We start from the raw sequence: 26,382 nt of genomic DNA, 5'->3' as shown, positions 1-26,382 counted from the left end.
AATAGAAATTATTAGAAATTTAAGTGAACACAAAATCTTCTCTTCTCTTCTACAAAGCTTTTTTTTTTTTTTTAAACACACAAACCCTAATCTCACTCTAAAGTAATTACTGTTATCAACATTAATGAAAGCAGAAGCCTGTGTAAATCACAACATTGGTGCATACTACTTGAAGCATAATGATCTCAAACCTGGATGGAAACTCAAATCTAGTTAAAGGTAGTTAGCACTGATCTCTAAGATTGTTTTTCCCAACCCACTATCTTGCAAAAAGGACATTTTCTCAGAAGCAGGTTTTACCTTTTTGAAAAGTATATATGCAATCATGAAACATGTCTGAAAAACTGAGTAGGATCCACTTCTGAAATTTATATACAGGAGGCTCCTGACTTGCGATGCGATTGGTTCCGGAAGAAGCGTCACAAGTCAGGGGGTGTCATAACTTGTACCCGCATTTATGGTAGGCGCCGTGCACTGTTGTAAATACGGACCAAGAACGTAAGTCGAGGATTTCCAGCCCCTTCCACACTTACAAAAATGGTTGCAAGTTGGGGGGGGGGCAGAACTCTGGTGGTCGCATCTAAGGGGCCTCCTGTACACACACATAAAAAGCAGCAACATCCATGCAATAAATTGCAGATTGTGATAATCACAAACAACTCAAATAATAAAAATGTAGATGCCCAAACAGATCAAAGCCTAATGTATCAGGACTGTCCCTAGACAACACCACAAGCCAAAGACCAGGTGGAAGAAACAGTATGTTTGCTACTATACATGTGTTGGACTGCAGAAGAAGTAATAGAGCAGGAGGTAATAGGCCAACCAGTTAGAGACAAAGAACCAAAATAGCAGTGGATAGAGTACAAAGAGCTACGTATTATATATTTATTTTTATATATCCATATATAGAATGATATAGTACACAAAATATAGCGATAAAAATAACATTACAGGACATTTTGGACAAAAACCAGTGAAAAGGTCTTCAGTCACTTAAATTCATGGCCAGTCCACAGACCTTCAGAGAACTCGACAAGGAACAAACATCAGATTAAAAAGAAAGAAAAAATACAGTAATATTCTCTCACAAAAAAAAACATCCCCACCATGTATTTTAAATTTAACATTACTTCCCTATTATGTCCCATGAGTTTTTTAAAAGTAAACTGAACTGAGAAGTAAATTAGCACAATTTGAAGTGCCTCTCCCAGAATGCAAATATGAGATGTTCAAAAACAATAAGGGAAAGACTCATATCTTGGAATAATTGTTTCAGCCTGGCAAACAATTGCCTTTGAATTTCCTTTAAAGAAACACAGTGTAAACCAGGTACATGCGGATTCTTTGCAGATTCTTTTTTTGCCCTGGAATTTAAATAGGATATCTGTATTGGCTGTCTTATTCCGCATCCACGAAGACTTTGAGTTTAAGGTGCTTCAGCGCCGCCACCTAACCCTTGAGGGTTAGAATCATAGAATAATAGGACTGGAAGGGACCTCGAGAGGTCATCGAGTCCAGCCCCCCGCCCTCAAGGCAGGACCAAGCTCCATCTACACCATCTCTGACAGATGTCTATCTAACCTGTTCTTAAATATCTCCAGAGAGGGAGATTCCACCACCTCCCTTGGCAATTTATTCCAATATTTGACCACCCTGACAGTTAGGAATTTTTTCCTAATGTCCAATCTAAACCTTCCCTGCTGCACTTTAAGCCCATTACTCCTTGTCCTGTCCTCAGAAACCAAGAGGAACAAATTTTCTCCTTCCTCCTTGTGACACCCTTTTAGATATTTGAAAACCGCTATCATGTCCCCCCTTAATCTTCTTTTTTCCAAACTAAACAAGCCCAGTTCATGAAGCCTGGCTTCATAGGTCATGTTCTCTAGACCTTTAATCATTCTTGTCGCTCTTCTCTGTACCCTTTCCAATTTCTCCACATCTTTCTTGAAATGTGGCGCCCAGAACTGGACACAGTACTCCAGATGAGGCCTAACTAGTGCAGAGTAGAGCGGCAGAATGACTTCACGAGTTTTGCTTACAACACACCTGTTGATGCAAAAAAAGCAAACATGATTCTAGGTTGTAACAGCATCACACTGTTGACTCATATTCAACTTGTGGTCCACTATGACCCCTAGATCCCTTTCCGCCATGCTCCTTCCTAGACAGTCGCTTCCCATCTTGTATGTATGGAACTGATTGTTCCTTCCTAAGTGGAGCACTTTGCATTTCTCTTTATTAAACCTCATCCTGTTTACCTCTGACCATTTCTCTAACTTGCTACGGTCATTTTGAATTATGTCCCTATCCTCCAAAGAAGTTGCAACCCCACCCAGTTTGGTATCATCTGCAAACTTAATAAGCGTACTCTCTATCCCAATATCTACATCATTGATGAAGATATTGAACAGTACGGGTCCCAAAACAGACCCTTGCGGAACTCCACTTGTTATCCCTTTCCAGCAGGATTTAGCACCGTTAACAACAACTCTGACTATGGTTATCCAGCCAATTATGCACCCACCTTATCGTGGCCCTATCTAAGTTATATTTGCCTAGTTTATCAATAAGAATATCATGCGAGACCGTATCAAATGCCTTACTAAAGTCTAGGTATATGACATCCACCGCTTCTCCCTTATCCACAAGGCTCCTTATCCTATCAAAGAAAGCTATCAGATTAGTTTGGCATGACTTGTTCTTCACAAACCCATGCTGGCTATTCCCTATCACTTTATTACCTTCCAAGTGTTTGCATATGATTTCCTTAATTACCTGCTCCATTATCTTCCCTGGAACACATGTTAAACTGGGTTTAACCCAATACTCTCCCTCTCTCCCAGAGCCAGACTACCACCCCCAACTCAATACCCCTCCGCTCCCACAGAGCCAGACGACCACCAGCCCCCTCTAATCCAATCCCCCTGCCCTCCTGCACAGCCAGGCAAATACGAACACAAATCTCCCTCCCCCCACCTACTCCCTGGCTCTAACCTAATGTCTGGGTCCTGGAGCCGCCGCCTCGTGCTTCTCCCTCCAGGCGCTGGGACAACGTGTGCTGAGCAGCCGGGCTGCGAGCAGGCACTGGAGCACCGTGCCATGAGCAGTCGGGGCACTCGGCTCAGAAGCCACAGGAGCCGCATTTTTTTTAATGAAAGTGCTGCATGCGGCTCAAGAGCCACGGGTTGGCCACCCCATAATAGAATATGTTATAGCATAGATTGAGGTGTGCATGATTTGTAATCAACCATGAGCAGTAATCACAAATCACCAACCACTTAGGTACTGCCAGATGGCAATTCACTGCATGAACTAAGGAAGAGCTGAACTTCGAGGACGCATTTTAAAGAAAGTATGTAAATAGTATAACTCCAAATGTAACTCGTCCTAGAGACAGCAGGTTAACTTACCAGTTTAACAGCTTCCTGTGCTGAGTCTTTACCACAGAAGGTAATAAAAGCATAACCTCTGTTCTGACCGGAGAGCGGATCCATCATGAGGCGCAGATCCCAAATTGGACCAGCCTTCTCAAAGAGTGGCACCAATTCATCCTCATACAAGTCTCTGGGAATTTTCCCAACAAAAACCTGGAGAGAAAACAAAACCCTTCTTAAAAGCCTCTGCAGTTATTGTGTCTTGGAATTGGCATTTTAAATTGAAGTTCTCTGGGAATAAAAATTGCATGAGATGATAGTGATTTATGAACAACCAAAGAAAAAAGCATCTAGTCAAGGATTTAAGACTATCAATCCATTATAGATTCATCTCACAAATCAGAGTATGTTTACACTTCATCCACTACGACAACTCCAGCTAGGGGCTAAACTGAAGCACTACAACGAGGGGGCTTCTCCTGTCCCTGTAAATTAATCCCTCTCTTCCTTGGCGGAAGAAATTCTTGTGTTGACTTAGCACTATCTACACATTGCGTGGACCTGGCCTTAAAATGTTCAAACCATTCATTTTTGGTACAAAAATATTCCATTCTTAACCTGTCTGGCTTTGTCAACATAAGTAATATGCCTAGTCCAAGCCTGGGGAAGAGAAGACTACCCCAGTCTCTCTCTCAGCAGCAACTTGGGGTCAGGTGAAAAGTGCTTCTCCACGGCTGCTGCAGCTACAGTGGGCACACAAGGGAGAAAGGAACATGTACCCCAAATGGGACAAGTCCAGCTTTGCCTGCCCCTGCACTCTCCAGAGAGAGTGAGAAACGCAGCAAATTGTGCATTTTACCCTCGGCTCCCTGACAAAGGGAAGAGCCAGCAATGTTCCCATACAAATTGGGGAAGAGAAGAGGAAAGCTTCAGCCCCCTCCCCCCCTTTCCTTAAAGGCATGGGGGGTGGCAAGGGAGACTTGGGCAGTCCCTGACAGGGGGATAAGAGCATATCCCCATCCAACCCCTTTCACCGACCTGGTGACAGTCTCTTTTCTGTATGGATTTAGGAGAAGCAATGCCATTACAGACAGAACCAAATCCCTTTACTTTTTGTAAGTTATGATAAAAGGAAACTGTATAATGAATTTGGTGGTCTTAGCTCTTACCATTTAGGAGAAGTTCTTGAACAGACACTCAGACAAAAAAGCTCTCTAAAATATATAGTAGATTAATAGCTTCTCAATCAAAAGGAGGCTCGTGATTTATATCCATCATATACAATTACAAACTGAGTGTCAAAATGACTACATAAATTCTATTTCTCTAAATAGCTATAGGAGCAGAGTTTGGCAGTTTTAGCTGTACACCTGCTCTGTATAGGGCAGGGGTTGTAAAACTTTTTGGAGCTGGGGGCCACTGACCCACAGGAAAAATCACTTGGGGGCCACACGCAAGTGAGGGGGGAAAACAAAACCCCTCAATGACCTGGCCCCCCAAATGAGGGGGAAAAAAAACCTCAGATGTCCCCCCATCCCCAACTGAGACACAGGAAAAAACCTTTCTTGAAGCTCCAGGCCCACCAGGAAGGGTGGGAGTAGAGCTTCAGGGAGGAAAGAGTGCAGGAGTGGGCTGGGGAGTGAGGAGGAAGAAGAGATGTTGCAGGAACAGGGAGGGGATGCAGGGTCTAGGCAGGAGGAGCACCTACCTGATGCAACCCCTGGAGAGGCCCATAGGTGTCTTTGCATGATTCTGTATGCTGCAGGGAATTGCTTCCTGCCGGCACCGCCCCTGCCACTCCACTCCCACTGGCGGATATTTCCCCTGCAACCTGCCTTGATTGGGCCTGCAATGCTCAGGAATCCCTCCCACCCCCACTGCCAGCTTGAGGCAAGCCATAGGCCGTTCAGTCCCCACCGTTAACGTAAGGTCTTCAATTTAGGCAAACTATCAATCTAGACTAAAATTTGGCATGCAAACTGTCAGCCACAGTGGGATATACAATTTTATTAAATTACATGTTTGTGAATGAGAGGGAGGAATTTTGTAATACCACCACCACCGCCGCCACTTTCAGCAATGGAAAATTAAATGAACTATAACTTCAGGATGAATTGAGTGCTTTTAAAAACTGGGCCAGATTGAGCCCCACAATGAAGAATAGTTAAGTGATCCTTTTAGATAGGTTTTGAGTTTCCTATACTATTCTATCCCCCCCCCCTTTTTTTTAATAAGTCTCAGAAAGTGGTTATTTTCACTTGCAGCAAAATTTCAAATGTAGTACAGAATATCTAGAAGTGGACAAGCAACTAATCAATATTTGTTTACATACTTCAGTCATTTTCGTTAATATTAAAAGAAAAGGACAAACACCTTAAAACTAACGTTTTAACTAGTTACAAGTCAACAGACCAATGGGTTCACTATAGCAATTTACAGAAAAATTGTATTAAGAACCTATCTGATGCCAATGGGTTTACATTAGATTCAAGACTATTTTCTTTTTCAGCAATAGTGTTAATTTATTTCACTGACAGCTGAAGTTTTGATAGTAATCCTCTGAAAGTTTCCAGGACGCTTGAGCAACTGAAACAATACATGTGTGAACGCTCCATAAAACACAGGCAACCCTACCACAAATATTCATTTATTTCATATATACACTTTAGAGAGCTCTACTAAACACTTTTACTTACATTTGCAAGTGTCTTCACTATTTTTGGTACATGGTCTCTAATGATGCCAATTAGTATCCCTCAAGTTAGTCATATTGTACAAGAAAAAGATCTGTTTGGCTGGACGCTTAAGTCATCTGACAGTTAGGCATCTTATCCTATTTTAGAAACTTGTTCAAGGAATTTTAATGTCTGCCATCATCCCTACTTCTTTCACCATTTGTGGTTATTTTGTGCAGAAGCAGAATGCAAATTGAGGAAAGCTGATTTGATCGTGGAGTGTGCGCTTATCCGCAAGAGACTATGCTTTCACTTGTATCGTTTACTTCAAGTAACTGTACTTTCCTGAATATCTTAGTCAAGCCATAACAAAAAGAACGAGTGGAATAACCTGCAAATACTAACCTCTGTTCCAATACCAGGCTGAATGCCTGAATAGACAGTATCTGGAGGAGGGCCCCCATATTTCCTCTGTCCAGTGGTGACATCCAGAGTGTAACCGGTCCTCTCTAGCAAAGCCTGAAAATTATTGTAAAAATCTGTCACCTTAGATAGTTTCAATGATATTTATATCAAAGTTAACTGGGATTAATATTTCCTAATTTGCTCTTTGTTGAGGCTATGCAGACCACTGTCAGTGGGCACAGAAGTGTTACATTATACAGAAAATTTTACAGCAAAGATTATTTAGTTTGCTTTTCAGAAACGGAAGATAAAACACACTTTGGGTTTAGGCACATACATCAACACATGTCTCCTAGAGGCAACGTAACTCCACTATTCTCTGCCTTCTATATGATCACTAAACAGCACAGAATGTACACCTTCCAAAAGTTGCATGATTTTTTTTGCCTCATTTGCTTTAACTAGCAGTCTATCAAATTTGTGGCTGTGAAAAATACATCTTCTGTTTACTTTAACCCTTCAAAAGTCATGACTGCATGACTCTTTTCCATCAAATTCTATGGCAATATAGACGTAACTTGAAACTTAAGAAAAAACAACATAATACATCTTAAGCAACTGTTATGAGTAGGGTTCTACACAATTTAAATAAGAGGGGTTCATGGCTCAGAAGTGAAGGTAGTACTAAATATACAACTGCATGAACACATCCAGAAATTTATTCTTTATGCCATAATTAACCTGTGATTTGTCCACAATTTAAGTAGACCCCATTCACAATGGTTGCTTAAAATGTGTGCCATGTTTATTTCCAAGTTTCCAGAAATATCTCTATTATACCACACAGTTTGATGTAAAAATGGCATGCAGGCCAGTGTTCCCTCTATTTTTTCCCCTTTCCCTGAGCAGAATGAATGGTGATATTTCCACATTGGCGCACATAAAATTCATGTGGCAGAGGTGGGGCCAAGGGGTTTTCATTGTGGGAGGTTCAGACTTAGGGCAGAGGGTTAGGAATGTGAAAGCTCTGTTGGGGGGCAGGGTTGTGCATGCTCTGGAGTGGGGCTGGGGCAGAGGGTCAGGTTCAGGGGTATGAGAAATGACTCATAGCAGGGAGGCTCCAGGGCCAACTGCAGGGGAGGGGGGTGGGAAATGTATTCCAGGAAATGATGGTGGCAGAAGAGGGTGAGTCTGGGAACAAGACACTCCATCCACTGCAGATGAGCTCTAGGAAAGAGTCACAGCAGGTGGGGGTCTGGAGCTGGGTTGCTGCATCTGTGTCAAGGAGTGGCTGGCCATGGTTACCTTCATGCTGGGGAAGAGAGGCCTGTTTCAGACCATCCCTCTCCTGGCTACCAGCCTGGATACTAGGTTAGAGGTGAGATGGTCCTCCTCCCATCCTTATTCGGATGCTTTGAGCACCTACACAGTACTCGCTAGGCAGCATCTTGCTGGGTACTTCGATAACGGTACGTTCTTGAGATGGGCCTCAGTCTAGCCCCTCAAAGTTACATACTTACAGCAAGCAAAATTTAATTTGAAAGACCAGTTAGTTTAGTGGTGAAAGCATGCCTCTCCTGTATTTGTCTTATGTTCATTTCCTGACAGTGTCAGTGTGGAAAGCTTCCAAACAGCACTGTATGCTACTTCAGTGTACTGAAGAGGATTTGTGAGCACTTTCAAATTTATGCTGTCTATTTCTAAAGGAAAATATGCCTGTTTATGTATTACAAAGTTAAGATTTATCTAAATATATTACCTTAATCTTTGCTTCATCTGGTCCCTTTGTTGACTCTTGCACTTTGTTTCCTTGTTTCTCTCTCTGCCTGTAGGTCTTCATAACTCCACATAAAAATGCACTTTTGTTCTGTAGACACAATTTATAAAGTAATTCAACTGGAGTGCATTATGAAGAGTTATCGTACACATCGCAAAAACCAATGTGCCATGTTAAGGATTCCTTTAGCATTTTGGTTATTACATTAAGAGCATCCCAGCTGATGTAATTTATTGGAACAAACATAGTTAACAGTAAGGCTCCAGCTAGCACAACAGACATTCAGTCAATAAAATGTTCATTCCAGCATTAGAGACTTTTGCTTTACCCTCACAGAAGACCAATACCAAAGATATAAGCCAGACTTCTAATTTTGTTTTGAAATATTAGAATATTGCAACTTTAGCAAGTATTTGCTTTATGAGAAGTAAGAAGTGAAAAAAACTCTAATTGCTCAGACTTCTGGAGCTCTCCCCTTACCTGTACATGCGACAGGTCACTTTCTTTAAACTGCTGTAATACAGAGAGGGCTCCTTCTTCATTAAATTCCCTAAGAGCATCAATTGCTCGCTCATCAAGATCGACATAAGCTACCAACCCTAAAAAGTTAAAGACAGAAAAGTTACAGATTCCTGTTTAATTATACAAAAACAAGATGGCTAACAACTACACTTTTTGTTTTTAAATAAAGCAACAGTTATACTGCATATTAGTAAATAGATTTTATGCATTATTTAAACTACATACTCCTACACAATTATATGAAAGGACATGGGCATATAAATGAGTTAAATTAAATGTATATACCTAGGCCTGAAAGAAACCAAAGAGCAATATTAAACCAACGGTGTAACAGTTTCAGAAGCTTTGGGAATCCAATCTGCTGCATAAAGGAACGCTACATACCAGGGTTTGAAATAATGAACTCTGGCCCACATTTCCAAGAGATCTATGAACCAAAAGCTTTATCATCTTCCCTTGAATTGAGCCATTCCAAAATAAACTGACAGAGAAGCACTGCCTATACTTTACTCATTTGCCTTTACCCTATCCATAATGCGCAGAGGGAACCACCTAAGGACCACCTGGAGTTCAGTCACCTCCCTCCTCACCTCAAAAATTATTAGAGATTGAACAATTTGTTCACTCTTCTCATCTATTTCAAGTAGTAGAGATTAGAGTGGATTTTATATTTGGGAAAAGTTAAAAAAAAAAAAAAAAAAAAAAACACTGACCCACTCTCACTTTTTAGCAGCCAGAATCCAGAAAGACATTATTTCGAGCCCTGTTATGTACCACAGGTACACTGTTATTAGCTGTACAGGTACAGACCCAAAGACAGTGGACCAATTCTGAAGCGCATGATATTTTGAGATTTAGAAGTTTTTCCTCTCTTTGGAGTATCAGTGGTTTTATGAAAGCTCTGGAGTGCTGCCAGTTACAGACAATAAAGATTACACTTTCTAATAAGCCTGCTGAGATTTAACAAACTTCAATATAAATCCATATACAGAACTCCTCACAAAACTTGGAACATTCTGGAATTTAAGTTACTGCACACTCCTTAATCCCCACTGGAGTTTTGAAACACTATAGCACAGAGCACACAGACTGCATTTCAGAAATGATCCTACATATTGGAAGGCACCTGTATTATTCATAAGTGAAAAATACTGAGCAGATTAGAAAATCCCAAAGTACATCCCCAAATTTGGCTGTGGCATCAAAAGCTACTAATAGAGCTGATAAAATCCTGCATGGTGTAGATCATTTTCAGTTGGTATTAAAGAAATTTGAACAAATGTGTTTTCAAAAGTTACTCATGCAATGAAGTCATACTAGGTAGGTAATTTCTGGGTTAAAATACTCTTACTTGAGAACTCCTCATGACACAACTGCAACACCTTCAGACTAGAGTCCCACAAGTCCCTTGCCCAACCACTTACATCTACCCTGAAGCCAGGATGCGGACATCAATCCTAACCCACTTAGAGAAATGCATCTCTAAGCAAATAAAAGCTGACAGAAACTACCTCGACTGACTTCCACAAGAGATCATCCACACGAGTCAGAATATCAAGATGGATGGATAAGCTATTATCTTTAACTACCTTCACTTGGTTTGTGAAATGTTTGAACTATTTAAAAGGAGACACTGGCATCTTGTCACTGAGGCATTCGAAGTGCGTGCATAAAGCAATTTCATTAATTCCCTAAGTCTATTTGAAGAACACATTCTAAACAGGAAAAGGAAGTTTCCGTTTATAAAGACCAAAATAACAGGGGGGGAAGGGGGTTTACAAAAAAAAACACCCTACCTAAAAATCCTCTTCCTGAAAAGGGACTCCTCTCACTATGGTATCTAGAGACCACTTGCTTCTAGCAAGATATTATTCAATTTCCTCAATAGCTTCCACCTGAACTTGTTAAAATAAAGTTAGATCAAACACTTCAGTGTAATGACTGACATGGAGTCAACTATTCAGCTGGAACTAGACAGAACATAAAAGCCATAGGCAGAGTTCAAATGTAGTCCCAGACAAGGCAAGCTAGTTGCTTTTCCCACTAAGCCATCTACTTGGCCCTTAAGTGTTCTAAGAGTCACTGTGAGGAGTTGACAGTAGAAAAGTAAAAGCAAAGTGATGACTGATTTGGATTAAGAAAAGTGTGCAGTTTAGTATGCTGGAACATACATCTTTACTTTGTGAAAGTCTAAGACAAACTGATGCACCGTCTCCTGAAACAACTAGGATGTCATTCGACACTAAGGATGATTCAATAATTAAAGAGTCTGTATCAAACCCAAATTGCCTTCAGGGAAGTGAAAGTAGCAATACATTCAGAGCTACACAAATCAAACAGTGAGAATTTTAAAACCTTAATCTATAAAATTTGAAAATGCTATGTCCTCACTTTCAAAACCAATCAGAAACAAGAAATGCATATTATACCTGTCTGAAATATTTCATCAAGTCTCTCTGCCACCTTCTGTGGGAGGCCTGCCTCTATCAGTGTCTTGTAGTGTTCTGTGTGAGTTACACTGGAAGTATCCATTGGTTCTTCCTCTTCTTTTAACTGTACCGCATTACCATTCACCTGATTAGCCATTTTATTATGCTGCTGGAAAAAATTCAGGAGCTATATTACATTAAGCCAGAAATAACTAGTTTGCAGGACAATGCATGATTTATCTAGACTAATTGGTATACATGCTGCAAGTGACCTGTATCAAAATTTTATTTAATCCTTGTGGGATGCAGCTGATCTAAGTTTCAATAAGTACAGTCCTGTAGTATTATGTAACATGTACATGGAAGAATTTACATTTTAAGTACTTCATGTACATCAGAGCTAAACTTTACTTTGATTGTCAGTAAGGAATCTGGTTACCATAGCAGCTGGAGTGTACTGGTGTATTACATAATTCCCTTCAATTGGTGAACAATAAGCCACATCAGAACTAGTGCTATCTTCATCTCCCATTCCTTTAATCTTAAAATTGTTAGTTTTTATGCAGGGTATCTTAACATATCAATGTCAATACATGTTTGCCAACTTCCACATAGTTTCCTAGAGTGCTGTCATGACTTCTTTCAAACACAACTTAATGTTATATGAGAGGGCACACTTTTGCTCAGCATGCTTCAGAACTCAAAACAGGAAAACTGCCATACTAAGACATTACAATTTCAATCCATAGTAGTTCAAATCTGAGTGAGAAACACTTCAGGTAGAATGTTTTAGATTCTGTAAATTGTATCATAACACGATATTCTGAACTTCACTAGTTTCAAATGAAGCCACAACTGCAGCATCTTGAATTTATTGTATAAGTAAAAGACTTGATGCAACAATCAACACAGAGGTTGCAAGGATATGCATTCAAGAGGAACAGCTACTGTCTTAAACAACTCCAATGGGCTTTGCCTAATTCACTGTAAAATTTAACTCAATGTCTCTATTAGCCAGCTAACAGATGTTTTCACCTCAGTTTTCATGGCTGAGGTTACAACCAACTACCCAATGGCTAGATATATTAGGATGGTCAACTGTATAAGATCAGCAGATGCAAATGGTCCTGGGCCTTATAAGACATGGAAGAAGAGTTGATAATGCACGTATCGGCAATGGAATGGTAACTATACAGATATACACAACATGACAGAAATAATGCAATATATAGTCTGGAACACAGGATATGAAGATGGCTCAAGAATAATCCTTTTCTAATGTTGCAGCCTCAAGATATCTAATCTACAAGAGAACAAATCTCCTAAATAAGTACACCCAAGACAGACAGACATTCAGCATATCCAAAGCTTCTAAACTTAAGTCCTATGCATGGTTCTGAAAATGCGCCAGGACACATTTGCTGTCTTGAGTCAAATCATTCTTGTTAGACAAATTCTGCAATGAATGGAGAGAATTATGGTGGAATGGGAAAGAACAAGACTAAACTGACACTTCCTTAGGCAAACTACATAAAGACAACTTCTGCAGAGGCATGTATACACTTTGAGACTGTATATTTTGCTTCTTAAACAAATCCCCTAATACATTCTAACAAATTAACGTAAGATATAGTGTATTGTTTCTATTTCAAGTAGTGATTCAAAATCCTGTTTAACCAGTTAAAGGTTATGTTTAACCAGTTAGCCACTTAAAGAGGGGTGGGTGAGGGCTGCTCTGGCCAGGCTGGAACACTCCTGCCCAACACGCACCAACCCAGGCCAGCTGCAGGCAGGGGCTGCTCCAGCCAGACTGGAATGCTCCTGCCCACAGGTTACCATAACCAGTAAGCATCACACAGTAAAAGTGATATGTACCAGGTAACCATTCACATCCCTAATTTAAAGTGAAAACTGTTCAAAACATGCACAATAGAATTATGCTTAATGCACCACTACACCACATATTAACAGAACTCATGTTATATTAAATCTCCAAACTTCATGGCAATGTTAAGTTTGGTGTAATTCACTGCACAGAGTGAATACATACAAAATTAAGGCTAGAAATGTGCTTGTATTAGGCACTTGAAATAGTTTCAAGTACTGTATCTGCCTTTGAGTCTCATCTCCTCTCACCTCAACCCCTTAACTGCTTTTGTAACCTGACAATTTTTCTTTACTTTAATGCCACTCTTACAGGGTTTTCCCACAAGAAAATTGGGCACACAAAGAAAAATGTGGAACTGATTATATAAAGCAAACAAGTGAAACAGATAAATGGCCTCAACTACAGTAATTGTGTTACTTGTAACGGTAAAAATATTCACAGGTCTGTAGTTTAAGTTGATGTTGTCCCTTTAAGAGGCTTTTTGTAAAACTGGATTAACACTTCAAATGTCATTTTCACATAGTACTCAAGTTTCTCCTGAAGGAAGATGTTAAGATTTTAGGCATGTTCTCAAGCTTGCCTAAAACTTGTGCTGAAAATTATTGGCTGTACACTTCCAGCTGTAAACAATGCATATGCAGTTCCACAGCTAATACTCCTCATAAGCTTTGCAGCACTGTTTCTGAATACTGAACCGTTAGGTTACAGTGTGACTATCAGCTTGGAATTTATATATTAATATACAATCCAGTAAATTTTTGCTACAGTATTAATCTAATGGAGAATGAAACTGCAGTATGAATTTTAAGTCGGTTTTACTTCACTTCATGTAAGTCAAGTGTATTCCTCGTGCTATGCAAATTTCTTTGTAAAAAACTTGAGAATTAATATGAGACCACAATGTAAGACTACTGTAATGCACAAGCCAGCAAAGTTAAGATTATTCATCCTTAACTATACATTTCCTGTTGTGTCTAACTGCAAACTCCTAAGTGTGGTTCTACTTTGAAAATATGAAGATAATATTATGGTGGGAATAATTTTTGTCTCTGATTTCCAGATAAACACAGAGATTTTATCATCTGCTAGCTCTGCAAACTCCGGCTAGAATCTGAATGTTAAATGGTGACTTTTCCTTCATGCTTTATCAATACACAAGCCAGAACACATCTTCTGTTACAAACTTATGAACTTAATGTCGTCAATAGGGCTGCATAGGTATAACTGGAATTCAAGAGTCATACAGATTCACAAAGAGAAAGATAAACCAGCTCTCTCTCAGCTGTGTCAGCTAGGCAAAGGTAGCAGAAGTAAACATCAGAAAAAAAATCTGTTACCAAAGAAAGTTCATTGAATATTCTGTTTTAAAAAAATCCGTTGATTAAAAAAAGATAGTATTTCTACTTCATTAGTCAGAATAGAAAAGAACTGAAGTGACGCAAGTGTAAAAGAAAAAAGTGAATGAGAGATGTTTGCGTTTGCACATGGATCAATCATGCCCATGATATGGCTCAACTGCTTACCAGCCAAACATGAAAGCACAAATGCACATATAAAACTGATTAGGTGCACGTGCAGAAGTTGTACAAGTAATCAAGTTTCTGGGGGATTCTTTAACCCAGATGGATGCAAAGATTATGGGTCCACTTTCAGAAGTACAATTTATTTTGGTATAAGTGAGATATATAGAAATGTGCAAAGATGGGTGGACTTCAGGACATGCATACATGTGCTTACTGAGCAAGAAGCAATATTTGGGAGTAACTGTAGACTGAGGATTTTTTTGTGTAGAATCTACACAAGCCCAGTCCATTACCTAATTGCACCATTTTGAAGTAGCAGTATGTTACATTAGACTCCATACTGGTATAGCCAACTATGAAAGTGAAAGCAGCACCATATTATTTTTGTTAAGTTACGTGTCTACCCATACCTCAAAGTCTTATTAAAGTAACACGGCTACATTTCTATCATTATTAAAGTAACTAATCCTCATTGAGACCTAGCCACATGCAAAGTTGGAACACACAGTTTTTTAGTTTCCTTAGGGGAAAAAAGGAGGTGGGAAATATGCTCAAGCAACTAAAGCAGTCAATCCTACACTTTTCCACAAATTAAAAAAAAAAAAGCGCTCTCCTTTAATGTAAGTCCAACTACAAAATGATAGAGCAGGTAGGAACAGGAACTTAGTCTTGGACTGCTACTCAGCTGGCTACAACAGTTGTGCTACCACAGAGAAGTAGTACTTACTCAACTTTAAAGTACAGTGGGCATAACTATAAGCTTTATGAATAATTTTCACTGAATCTGCACCAAAGCCATTTCTAAATTACCTACTTTAATACGGCCCTCTCCCCCACTTAACTCTCACCACCTATGAGATCTATGAGACAGCTAATGCCTAATTGGAGGTTTAAAGGCATTATATTTAACATTTTGAAGTTAAGCCATTTGATTTATCAAAGTATCAAAAAGGGAAAGGTTAAATTGAAAATTATGTCCTACTCCAGTAACTTTACTGAAACAGAACTGATTTATCTATACCTCCCCCAAAAGTTTTCTTCAGTATAAGACCATAGAAAGTTTTAACCCAAAAGATAACTAAAAGTTATGTATGAGGAAGGGAAGGCAAGGATTTATAAAGCAAACTGAACTGTTACTGGAATTGCTGAACAACCTCACTAACTCACTCTACTGATTGGCAACGGAGAAAAAAGTTTTGCAAATTCAGACAGACACACAACTATAATGCATCAGCTTTACTTGAAACCAATTAATTTTCAGCCTTAATCTGTGGACCCTTAGGAGAGCACACATTATGTCAAGGATTTCCAAACAGATCCATACCTTTCATTGAAATATAAGGGATCCACAAAATGAAAAAAGGTGAAAACCATTGCCTCAAGATACAAATGAATATTTATGACAATAGTATAAGCTCTTTTACAAACGGTTAATTAGCTTAAAAGTAGCAAACAAGCCACAGGACTAAAATTTGCTATGAAGTTACTGCCTTCCTTCAAATTAAGAGTTTTGCAGGTTACCAAGGTCCTATGGTCTAACTTCATCACAGTAAATATAATTGTTACAATGAGTATTTAACACATCAACCACCCTCCAAAGCAGTGATTAACTTCTCAACTTTACCCCATGATATGGGAAAGTACAGGGACACCTACCCCACATCGAGGGAAATGGATTATGATCCCAAATTGAGAGGCTATGCTCAAGAGTATCTATGTAGACATGTAATGCCCTTATCATGGTACAAATGCCTAAAACTATAAACTTCACTGAAGAATTAACTCACATTATATTATCTACATTTGAGACAACTCCCTCTGAAGCTAGCCTAGCAACACTCCAGTTGCACAAAATGAGTGAGGGCTTGTTTATATTTAAACACACTATAAAAGTGCTGCTGGAGAGATGCTAACTGCTGATTAGAAAGTTTATGTGAGTGACCTAGTACTGGGGGTTAAGTCAGTTGAATGGTATGCTCACAGTACAGATTTTTTCACACCTCTGAACTAAGAATGCCATAGTGTAGTCTAGGGGTCAGCACCCCATGGCACACCAGCCAATTTCCACTGGCATGCACAGCAGGAATTCAGCCACCCTCTTTTTCCACCCCCTCCTCCACAGCAAGCCTCAGACATGCAGCAGGCAGCAACATCAGCTCCAGCTTCCTGTTGGGGAGGGGCACAGGAGAGGCGCATGCACATGCGTGTCCCTGGAGCTGCCTCATGCTTCAGGAGAGGGCAAGGCTGGCCCTGCTCCACAGATCTGGGCTGTGCGGCTGGCACACATGGCGTGCAGGGGCCTGGGCTGCACCACACTGCTCCCTGTGGGGCTGTGTGTGGGAGCCCCTTCCCCAGCACCTCATTGTGCCCAGCTGGGCTGGAGCCAGCCTAAGCAACACTGGGCTCTACCTGCCCCAGCCCCAGAGGAGCAGCCTGCAGGTGAGGGGTGAGCCCCGGCAGAAAGTTGGGCAGGGAAGTGACTGTGTTCCGCCCCTCCACCCCAGCAATGCTCCCGGGGGGCTGTTAGTCCCAGCACTGCTGCCCTGGTACTAAGTGCACTGGGGCACAAGGATGTGGGGGCAGGAAGGGAGGGGGCAATGGTTGCACTGAGGTGCATGGGGCAATGCAGGGGACAGGCTAGAGGTGGATCATGGGGCTGAGGGGAGCAAGGCTGGAGCAGAAGGAAGATGTGTGTGGGGGGGGGGAATACAATTTTACTTTGCAGAAGCTGCACTTTCCTTTATTCTCCACTTCTTTGCCTCCCTCTCCAACTACCTATTTGGCCGCATTCTCACCCTTTCACCTTTTCTGTGTTACTCCCCCAGCCCTCTCCCGCCCCTGAACTCCCTCTCATACCCCTACCCCACACTCTCTCCTTCCACCAAACGCTCTTCCAGACCCTACCTTCCTCACCCCATCCTTCACCCCACTTCCCCCCCCAAGATACTGCATCCCTATCACACTCACTGGCAGCCCTGTCCCACACACTGGGACAGGGCTTCATTTTTTTCCCCACCCCAGAGCCGAAGGGGGTCCACAAAATCCACTAACTGCAGAACTCCAGAAAAGTAAATCTGGCCTATGGGAAGCCCTGAACCTCAGTACCTGACCCTTCCCCTCAGGAGGCTGGTGTGCCAGGTGAGGTGTCTCAGTTGGGGTCAACATCAGTGAAGGTTGGGGGGTTTGGGAGGAGTTTTTTTTTGCTTCTCACTTGTGTGATCCCCAACTGATTTTTCTGTGGGTCAGTGACTTCCAACCCAAAAGGTTCCTCACCCCTGCTATAAAGAAAGAAAACACTGAAACCTGTGTGTTGGACATAAACTTCATTTTAAATAAAGTAAAACATTGATAAACTAACACAAGCAAGTTAAAAAGCTTAATCTGTTTAATAATTTAAATGAAACCATTCTCCCCAGCTGCAGCACTAGCAAAATGGCTTGGGTACAATTATGTAATTAACAGTGAATTTCCATTAGCAACTGGTACTCCAGGGAAAGATTTGCATTGACTCAGGTGGTCCACGGGGAGCCAAGTGGAAAGCCCCTTCCCCCAGAGAGAGGAGCACAGCCCAGGTCAGGAGAGTTAAATTTTGGCCCACCACTTCAGAAGGGTTGCTGACCCTGGTGTAGTCAATCAACTAGCAAAAGCTTATAGGTCAATGCTATAGACTATATACATTTCTCTCTCTCACACACACACCCACCCACCCCACACAGCCCAGACCAGTTCCTGCTCACACCAGGTCCAGCTCAGTCCCCACTGTATCAGAGACAGCAACGCAGAGCAACAGGTAGCCAGTCCACAAGGAGAGCTGAATCAGAGGCAGTGGTATGGACTGGCAAGCAGCTCCTCCCAAGTGGGGCCAGAGCATACTGGCAGTGGGCCCCAGCCCCGGTGACTACAGGGCTGCCAGCCCTAGGGACTACAGAATAGTTGAGTAACTTATGAAAATTCACAAGGTTATTCAACTATTCAATTAACCAATATTTAACATCCCTACTCTGAACTTCATTTTACTAGCCTCTCACTCCACCTCCAAATGGGTCAGCCAGCTCAAGTTACAAATAGGGTGACACTCAAATTAGGGGGTTGGATGTGGAGGAAATTCAAGTTAGTGACAATACTTGAGTTACCACTCATGAACTCTGCCGTGAAGACATGTGCTAACATGTATGAATTTTACCTTCCAGAAGGTCACTTCAGTTCTCTATCTGTAATAGTAATTTATCTACCACTCAGTATTAATGACAGAATAAATCCATTAACATGTCTGGTGTACCCAAATATTACTGAGATTCACATCATAACTAGGGATGTGAATAGCTAAAGGGTTAAATGGTTACCCAGTAAGCATCACCCTTAACCAGTAATGCTTACCCGGTAACAGTCAACAGGTACCAACCAGGAGCAGCTTAGCCTCTATCAGAGGGCTGCTCAACTCCTGTGGAGTTCCCCACTGGGTCAGCCCCCCTGCCTACCTTCTCTTTAATGGATTAAATATTGTGTTAGTAGGATGTTTAACCATTTAACCAAATGGGATTTTACATCCCTAAATAATTAACAGCAGACAGACGATTGAGTAGGGATATAAAATACCCAAAAAGAACAGCCACTTTTAGAATAAAGAATGCTATTAAGTAGAATTTTGCTAGTCAGCAAACCTTATAAATTTACACAGAAATCAAGTCAATTCACAGAAAGGTTTAAAAAACCCACTAATTACTGACACTTTCTTACTCCTACAGAATACACCATGTATGACACTAATAATTGTTCTGCAGTATGTCAAACAGAAAAATGTGTGGCCATCAATGATACCCACAGCACAAAAGTATCAAAGCTGTTAAAAATGTTTTTGCCCAGTAATGGGAGAAAAGACAAAAAGAAGATACAAAGAAAAGTCTAAACAACTTCCTCTAAATAAGCCTATGCTGAACCATAGGTCAAGTAAGGCTACATTCACAGGGTAATGCATAACATGGCCACTAAAACACAGTAATTAAATCCACTTTAGAAATGTGTATAAGTATTTAATAAAAAATTAAATCCAATTTAGATCCTGTATGTCTAATAAAAACGTTAGTGGATAGAAGTTTGCTAAAGTTCAGCACAGAAAATGCAATTTCATATTAGCGAGATTCTTTCATCTTTCTAGCCCAAAGCAAGGCGTACCACCTAGAACCAAACACAAAACGCGACCTAACCGCTATTAAACTCGGGCAGTGTAAGTTTTAGCTTCCTAAAGCCGAAGCTAGCGAAGCACATCCTGGGCGGCTTTACAGCACGGGGGTCGCCTGCTTACAGCAATGCAGGCGGGTCAGCACGAAGGCTGGAGCCTCGGTACTCCCAGCCCAGCCGCGCACGCGGTGTTGTGCCCAGCGGCCACGGGCTGTGCCTCCAGGCAGCTTTGAGCGGCCACGCGCGGCCCGCGCGAGGAAGGGCGGGGGGGGGGGGCTGCGCTGGACGCGCGGCAGACACAATGCCAGGCGGGCGCCAGCCACATGCAGGAGCCGGCCCACGTGCGGAGCGGAGCGGGCCGCGGGCAGCGCACGGCCCCAAGCGGCGCCCCGTGGCCTCGGGCCCGGCTGGCGCTCTACGAGGCGGCCCACGCGCTGCCGCCCAACCCCGAGCGCCATCCCCAGCCCAAACCAGGCCCCGCGGCGCCTCCGGAGCGCGGCCTAGTCCCGGCCGCCAGGGCCCAGCGCCCCGCCTCGGCCGAGCGGGGCTGGCTACGCACCCGCGGCGGGCCAGCTCTCGGCCAGCCCCCCACCCCCCGGCGGCGGCCCCGCGGCACTCACCGGAGCGCGGCCTACGCGGCGCGGCTGGGGCCTAAGCAGCGACTGCAAATGGCGCGCGCGCGCCTCCTTTCGCCTCATGGACGGCGGCGCGACCCCGGCAAAACGCGGGGTTTCCCAGAACTGCTTCCAGGGCTCCCTGCATTAGCCAATCAGCGTATTGGGAGCCAGACGAGCAGCAAGGCGGAACCTATTAGCGATCGGAGGCGAGACACGATTATTCTAGGGGACCAATTAGAGAAGACAGAGGCCGACGCGCCCGCAGAGCTAGGGCCCGAGATCGGAAATTTAAAGAGGCAGCTGCGCCTCGCTGAACAAAGGGAGGGGCCGCCTCCACCGCTGGGCGGGGCCAGGGCTGTGAAGAGCCGCTCGCGCTCGCGCCCGCGCCCTACGGTTCTCACAGGTACTGAGCCAGGGCACCGCCCCGGGCTGGAGGGCAGGGCAAGGTGCGGGGAGCATGGAGGAGAGGGGTGGGGGCGGGGCAAGGTGCGGGGGGGTTCGGGGTGGGGGCAGGGCAAGGTGCGGGGAGCATGGAGGGGTTTGGGGTGGGGGGCAGGGCAAGGTGCGGGGGGGTTTGGGGTGGGGGCAGGGCAAGGTGTGGGGGGCATGGAGGGGTGGGGGCAGGGCAAGGGGTGGGGGGCATAGAGGGGTGGGGGGCAGGGCAAGGGGTGGGAGGCATGGAGGGGTTCAGGGTAGGGGGCAGGGCAAGGTGTGGGGGGTATGGAGGGGTTTGGGGTGGGGGGCAGGGCAAGGTGCGGGGGGGTTCGGGGTGGGGGCAGGGCACGGTGTGGGGGGCATGGAGGGGTGGGGGCAGGGCACGGTGTGGGGGGCATGGAGGGGTTTGGGGTGGGGGACAGGGCAAGGTGCGGGGGGTTCGGGGTGGGGGCAGGGCACGGTGTGGGGGGCATGGAGGGGTGGGGGCAGGGCAAGGTGTGGGGGGCATGGAGGGGTTCGGGGTGGGGGGCAGGGCAAGGTGCGGGGGGTTCGGGGTGGGGGCAGGGCACGGTGTGGGGGGCATGGAGGGGTGGGGGCAGGGCAAGGTGCGGGGAGCATGGAGAGGTTTGGGGTGGGGGGCAGGGCAAGGTGCGGGGGGGTTCGGGGTGGGGGCAGGGCACGGTGTGGGGGGCATGGAGGGGTGGGGGCAGGGCAAGGTGCGGGGAGCATGGAGAGGTTTGGGGTGGGGGCAGGGCAAGGTGCGGGGGGGTTCGGGGTGGGGGCAGGGCACGGTGGGGGGGGCATGGAGGGGTGGGGGCAGGGCAAGGTGTGGGGGGCATGGAGGGGTTTGGGGTGGGGGGCAGGGCAAGGTGCGGGGGGGTTTGGGGTGGGGGCAGGGCACGGTGTGGGGGGCATGGAGGGGTGGGGGGCAGGGCAAGTTGTGGGGGGCATGGAGGGGTGGGGGCAGGGCAAGGTGTGGAATGCATGGAGGGGTTCAGGGTAGGGGGCAGGGCAAGGTGTGGGGGGCATGGAGGGGTTCAGGGTAGGGGGCAGGGCAAGGTGTGGGGAGCATAGAGGGGTTTGGAGTGGGGGCAGGGCAAGGTGTGGGGGGTTTGGAGTGGGGGCAGGGCAAGGTGTGGGGGCATGGAGGGGTTCGGGGTGGGGGGCAGGGCAAGGGGTGGGGGGCATGGAGGAGCTCAGGGTAGGGGGCAGGGCAAGGTGTGGGGGGCATGGAGGGGTTCTGGGTGGGGGCAGGGCAAGGTGTGGGGGTATGGAGGGGCTCAGGGCAGGTGGGAGCTAGGAGCTGAGAGTGCAGCCACTGTAGCCCACCTGTCAGATCCCCTCAGCTGGCCGAGCTGGCTGGCCACCTGAGCTGTGGGTTTATTATCGTGAGTACTGATTCCAGCCCAGAAGGCCTGGAACCTTGTGCCCCTCCCCCCAGTTCTCTGGTAGTGGGGACAGGATTGGGCTCCTGTGAGGCAGAAGGGGTGGGATGAGCACCCAACATAAGAATCTTACAGTGTCCGGCAGCAGCTAGAGTCCTGCCCCCAGCTAGCCACTCTCCTACTGCACACCACCTTACTTTCACTTCTAGTATCTTGTTTGCAACACTCTTGTTAATGCATCCCAGAATCATGTTTGCCTTTTTTTTTCTTTTTTGCAACAACGTTACACTACTTATACACATTAAGGCAGGGATGAGCAAGAGGCAGCTAGCCAGCGGGATCCAGTGGCCACCTTGCCAGCACCCTTACTACAGAGCAGTTGCAGCTGCTTTAAACAGTGGTCTGCTAATTGATATGCAATCTGGGCAGGGAGTAGGGATGTTAAAAAGTGTCTAATCAGATAGTTGACAAGTTGTTTAGTTGATAAAGGGGGGAAACTGCAGAGTTGCAGCAACCTTGCTGCAGCTCTGCCTTTTAAATCTATTAAGTGTTATCAGGCTGTTAGACATTTAGGCTATGTCTACACTGGCATGATCTTGCGCAAGAACTCTTTTGTGGAAGAATACTTGTGCAAAAACTCTTGCAGAAGAGAGCGTCTACACTGGCATATGCGTTTGCGCAAGAGCATCCATGCCAGTGTAGACACTCTCTTGTGCAAGAAGGCTCTGATGGCCATTTTAACCATAGGGCTTTCTTGTGCAAAAAATTCATGTTGCCTGTCTACACTGGCCTCTTGCGCAAGAACAGTTGCACAAGAGGGCTTATTCCTAAGCGGGAGCATCAGAGTTCTTGCACAAGAAGCCCTGATTTCATACATTAGAACGTCAGTGTATTTGCGCAGTGTAGATAGGCAGCAATTTTTTGCGCAAAAGCAGCTGCTGCTTTACCACATCTTCACAGTGGTTAGTTGATAGGAGCAAATGCTCTCCTTGACTTCCCGTGCTCCTTGCAAATAGAGGAGTACCCGTGCTGGCCAGGGGTACCCTCACCATTTGATTTAGTGGGTTTTATTAGACCTGCTAAATGGAATACCAGAAGATTGATCTCCGCTGTGGCAACTGGAGATGTAACCTCAATCTTCAGGGAAAATTGTTTTTAAAAAATGAAACTTCTGCCAAAACGCTAGCATGCTATGGTCTTTGAAGTTCACAAAACAATCCCTTCTTGCTTACATATTATCTTCACAGCTTTAGGATGCCAAGCAAATCTGTGAATCAGCTAAAATAGTCATGTTCTTGTTTCAAATATTAATAAATATTTTTCTGGTACTGGAGCATAAAAAACATTTACTTAGTCTTATACAATATGTCTGGGATGTCAGCTCTTCAGCTGACTGATACTGCACACACCATAGAACAGTAAAATTAAGTAACAGAGCAAAACAGACTGCAAACAAACAAGTGGCAATACCATGAATGGTGAGTGAAGCTGCTGCTTGGGGAAGCAAGCTCCCCAGCCTGTGGCCTCTTTCATACGCCACATCTTCTGTCTCAAGCCCCACTATGTCCATCCTCTCCTCCTACGGATGTTAAATATTGGCTAATCAAATATTCGATTAACCTCATGAATTCTTATCAATTACTCAACTATTGTATAGTCCCCAGAGATGGGGCTGGCAGCCAATGCATTCCAGCCCCACTCTCAAGGAGCCCCCTGCCTCTCCACCTTCCATCAGAGGCAGCAGCGCAAGGTGCCAGTTGGGAGCTGGTCCGCAAGGGGAGCCAGTTTAAAAACCAGCTCCTCTCATGGACAAGGTGCCTGTTGCCCCACGCAACTGCTTCTGATACAGAGGCAGTAGCATGGGGTGGCAGCAGCCTCTGTCCAGTGTGGGGCTGAGCTCCTGGACCTGGAGAGAGCCAGATCTGAGCAGGGCTGCAGATCAGCCTGCTAAAAAATTTACAGGCAGGAGGGAAAGGAAATGCATGTAGTCCATGGCATTAACCTATAAGCTGTTTCTTATTGGTTAATTGACTACACTACTACATCCCTATCTCCTTCCTATCAAATCTCTGAACCCAAATGTAGAAAATGGCATTGCAGGGCCCCACTCTTCTGCAGTTTCTTGTCAGATAGTGAAGACTAGACATGCAGAAGGTAATAGAAAACATGGAAATGGCTGAGGTGCTTAATGACTTTTATTTTGAATTTCACCAAGGAGGTTGGTGGTGACTGGATGCCTAACATACTGAATGCTAGTGGAAATTGTAGCCATGTAGTTAAAACGTAGTTTTAAGCTAAATAATGTGCCTCAGTGTACTTTGCCAGCTACCCTTTCTAAAAGCAGAAAGGACCTTTACCTTACTTTTGGTAAAGGTTCACCAGCCCAAATATTGTAACTAAAGCTCATTCCAAGGTAGGGATAGTGTGACAGACCGGACTAGGCTCAGAGCAAATTGCTCAAATTTGGGGCTCCTTACAGCTCCCAGACTGGAGACCTTCCCAAATAGGCCACAAACCAGTCCCACGGAGCGCTTCAGCTGCCTGCCTGGCCAGCCAGAAGCCTCACGAGCAAAACCCCTCTGACTCCTCAGCAATATCTGTGCCCCAGATGGCCCTGGACCCCAGGTGAGGGGTCTTAGAGCCCAATCTCACCTACCCCAAACAAGTTCTGTCTGGTTCCAAGAAACGAGCCACAGATCCCAGGTTTACCCTCTGGCTCTTACCCACAAACCACGCTGAGCCAATCCTTTAGAATCTACCATCTAAAGGTTTATTACTACTAGAAAGAAAAGCGTGAGAGTGAGGTTGTTAACGTATCATACATTACATGCGTCGAATCTCCCAGTTCTTGATGCAGGCTTGCAGCAGAGATGTTATAACTGCTAGCTTAAAAGTCTTTGGTGTACATCCTACATCAGGATGGGTCCACAGTTCTTTCCGGCTCCTCCATCCCTGCACTCTTGCCTCTGGAATGAAGAGCTGAGCTGAGCACCCAGATGGAGTCAGCCACATGGCCTATTTATACGCCTCCCTGGCTTCTTCCAAGCTGGAGGGAGTCACAGGCCAGGCATCCAGGTTCTCTCTCAGGTAGGTCTCTGGTACTTAAGAGACCTATTGTTTGAAACAGCCTTGCTCATTCGCATGTCCATAGGTTGAGCTGCCTTGCCCATTGCTCAACCACATACAGAGAAACTTTCAATATCCACACAGAGTACATGCTTATAACTTCACACAGACATTATATGATTACATGAATAGCATATATAGAATTACTATAAGATAAGCTTTCATTTGACACTCGCATGACCCCCTTTGTACCAACTTTTGGGGCAAACACCCCCTCTATGGGTGCAGCAATGATCTGGCAGCTCCCCTTAAAATCCCATAACGTGACACCCACCACGCAAAATTGATGTAGGAAGTGATGCTAGTAACATCACTGAGGGCATCACAGGTCTCCCCACATTTTGGCTCTGTGTCATTACACATTCTAATCCAATGTTAGAAACCACAGTACAGAGCTGGACAAGTATATGAAAACCAAATTTGCTTAAAATAGGCTTCATCATTGCAAGTTCTGTCATAGCGACAACCATGTCCTTGCACTGTCTTATAATCCCAAGGTAAAACTTGGTAAAAACCACATCCCGTTGGATCTGCTTTTGCAGCATGATCCCCAAGGGTGTCAGGTGACCTTGCCTAGAGCTAAAGAAAATAATAAATTTATCCAGGCCAGCTCTGGCAACTCTCTGAACATCAATTAATGTTGTATTCATGTAGGTATTCTCACCCCTCATAGTGCAGGTATCTTTGCATTTAGCCACGGAAACAAAATGGTGGTATGCCTCAGTTTCCCTTTTCATACTGCACCTTCTAGCCGGACCCTTCTTTGTCCTGCAAGAAGTTCCAAGACTAGTTACAAGCATTAACCATGAAATAGTAACATCCCAAGGTCCTTTAACATACATTTTGTCATCTGGGACATTTCTTGATAAGTTACAAGGTATTTTCATACGATCATGCACATCATACATCTTTAAAATTCTCTGCAACAATAGTATATTGGTTACAAGAGTTGACATTAATAGGAACAAATCCATATCCAGTGTGTAGTGACAGTTCATTCTTTTACACCACATCTTTGGCTCCACACCATTGCAGTTCTGGATCT

The 26,382-nt window shown here is 44.3% G+C and overlaps 1 protein-coding gene across 3 annotated transcripts in view; it reads right to left on the bottom strand.

Annotated features, from left to right (window-relative positions):
* The window catches only part of HNRNPR (heterogeneous nuclear ribonucleoprotein R), a 31,515-nt gene extending 10,970 nt beyond the window's left edge, over positions 1 to 20,545 (bottom strand). Inside the window, exons 1-6 of one of the 3 annotated variants that reach the window (XM_075908825.1) lie at positions 20,395 to 20,545; positions 11,186 to 11,351; positions 8,715 to 8,833; positions 8,217 to 8,324; positions 6,458 to 6,571; positions 3,414 to 3,590 (exon numbers count right to left, since the gene is read on the bottom strand). In XM_075908825.1, the coding sequence (XP_075764940.1) occupies positions 3,414 to 3,590; positions 6,458 to 6,571; positions 8,217 to 8,324; positions 8,715 to 8,833; positions 11,186 to 11,351; positions 20,395 to 20,472 (762 nt within the window). In that variant the 5' untranslated portion in view covers positions 20,473 to 20,545. Of the gene's footprint in view, positions 1 to 3,413; positions 3,591 to 6,457; positions 6,572 to 8,216; positions 8,325 to 8,714; positions 8,834 to 11,185; positions 11,355 to 20,394 lie in introns of all 3 variants that reach the window. The other 2 variants (XM_075908824.1, XM_075908826.1) reach the window with 2 other exon arrangements.
* Between the last annotated feature and the right edge of the window lie 5,837 nt (positions 20,546 to 26,382).

This window comes from Pelodiscus sinensis, chromosome 25, assembly GCF_049634645.1.
Source record: "Pelodiscus sinensis isolate JC-2024 chromosome 25, ASM4963464v1, whole genome shotgun sequence".
Classification (NCBI taxonomy): domain Eukaryota; kingdom Metazoa; phylum Chordata; order Testudines; family Trionychidae; genus Pelodiscus; species Pelodiscus sinensis.
This window is presented reverse-complemented; position numbering and strand designations above follow the sequence as displayed.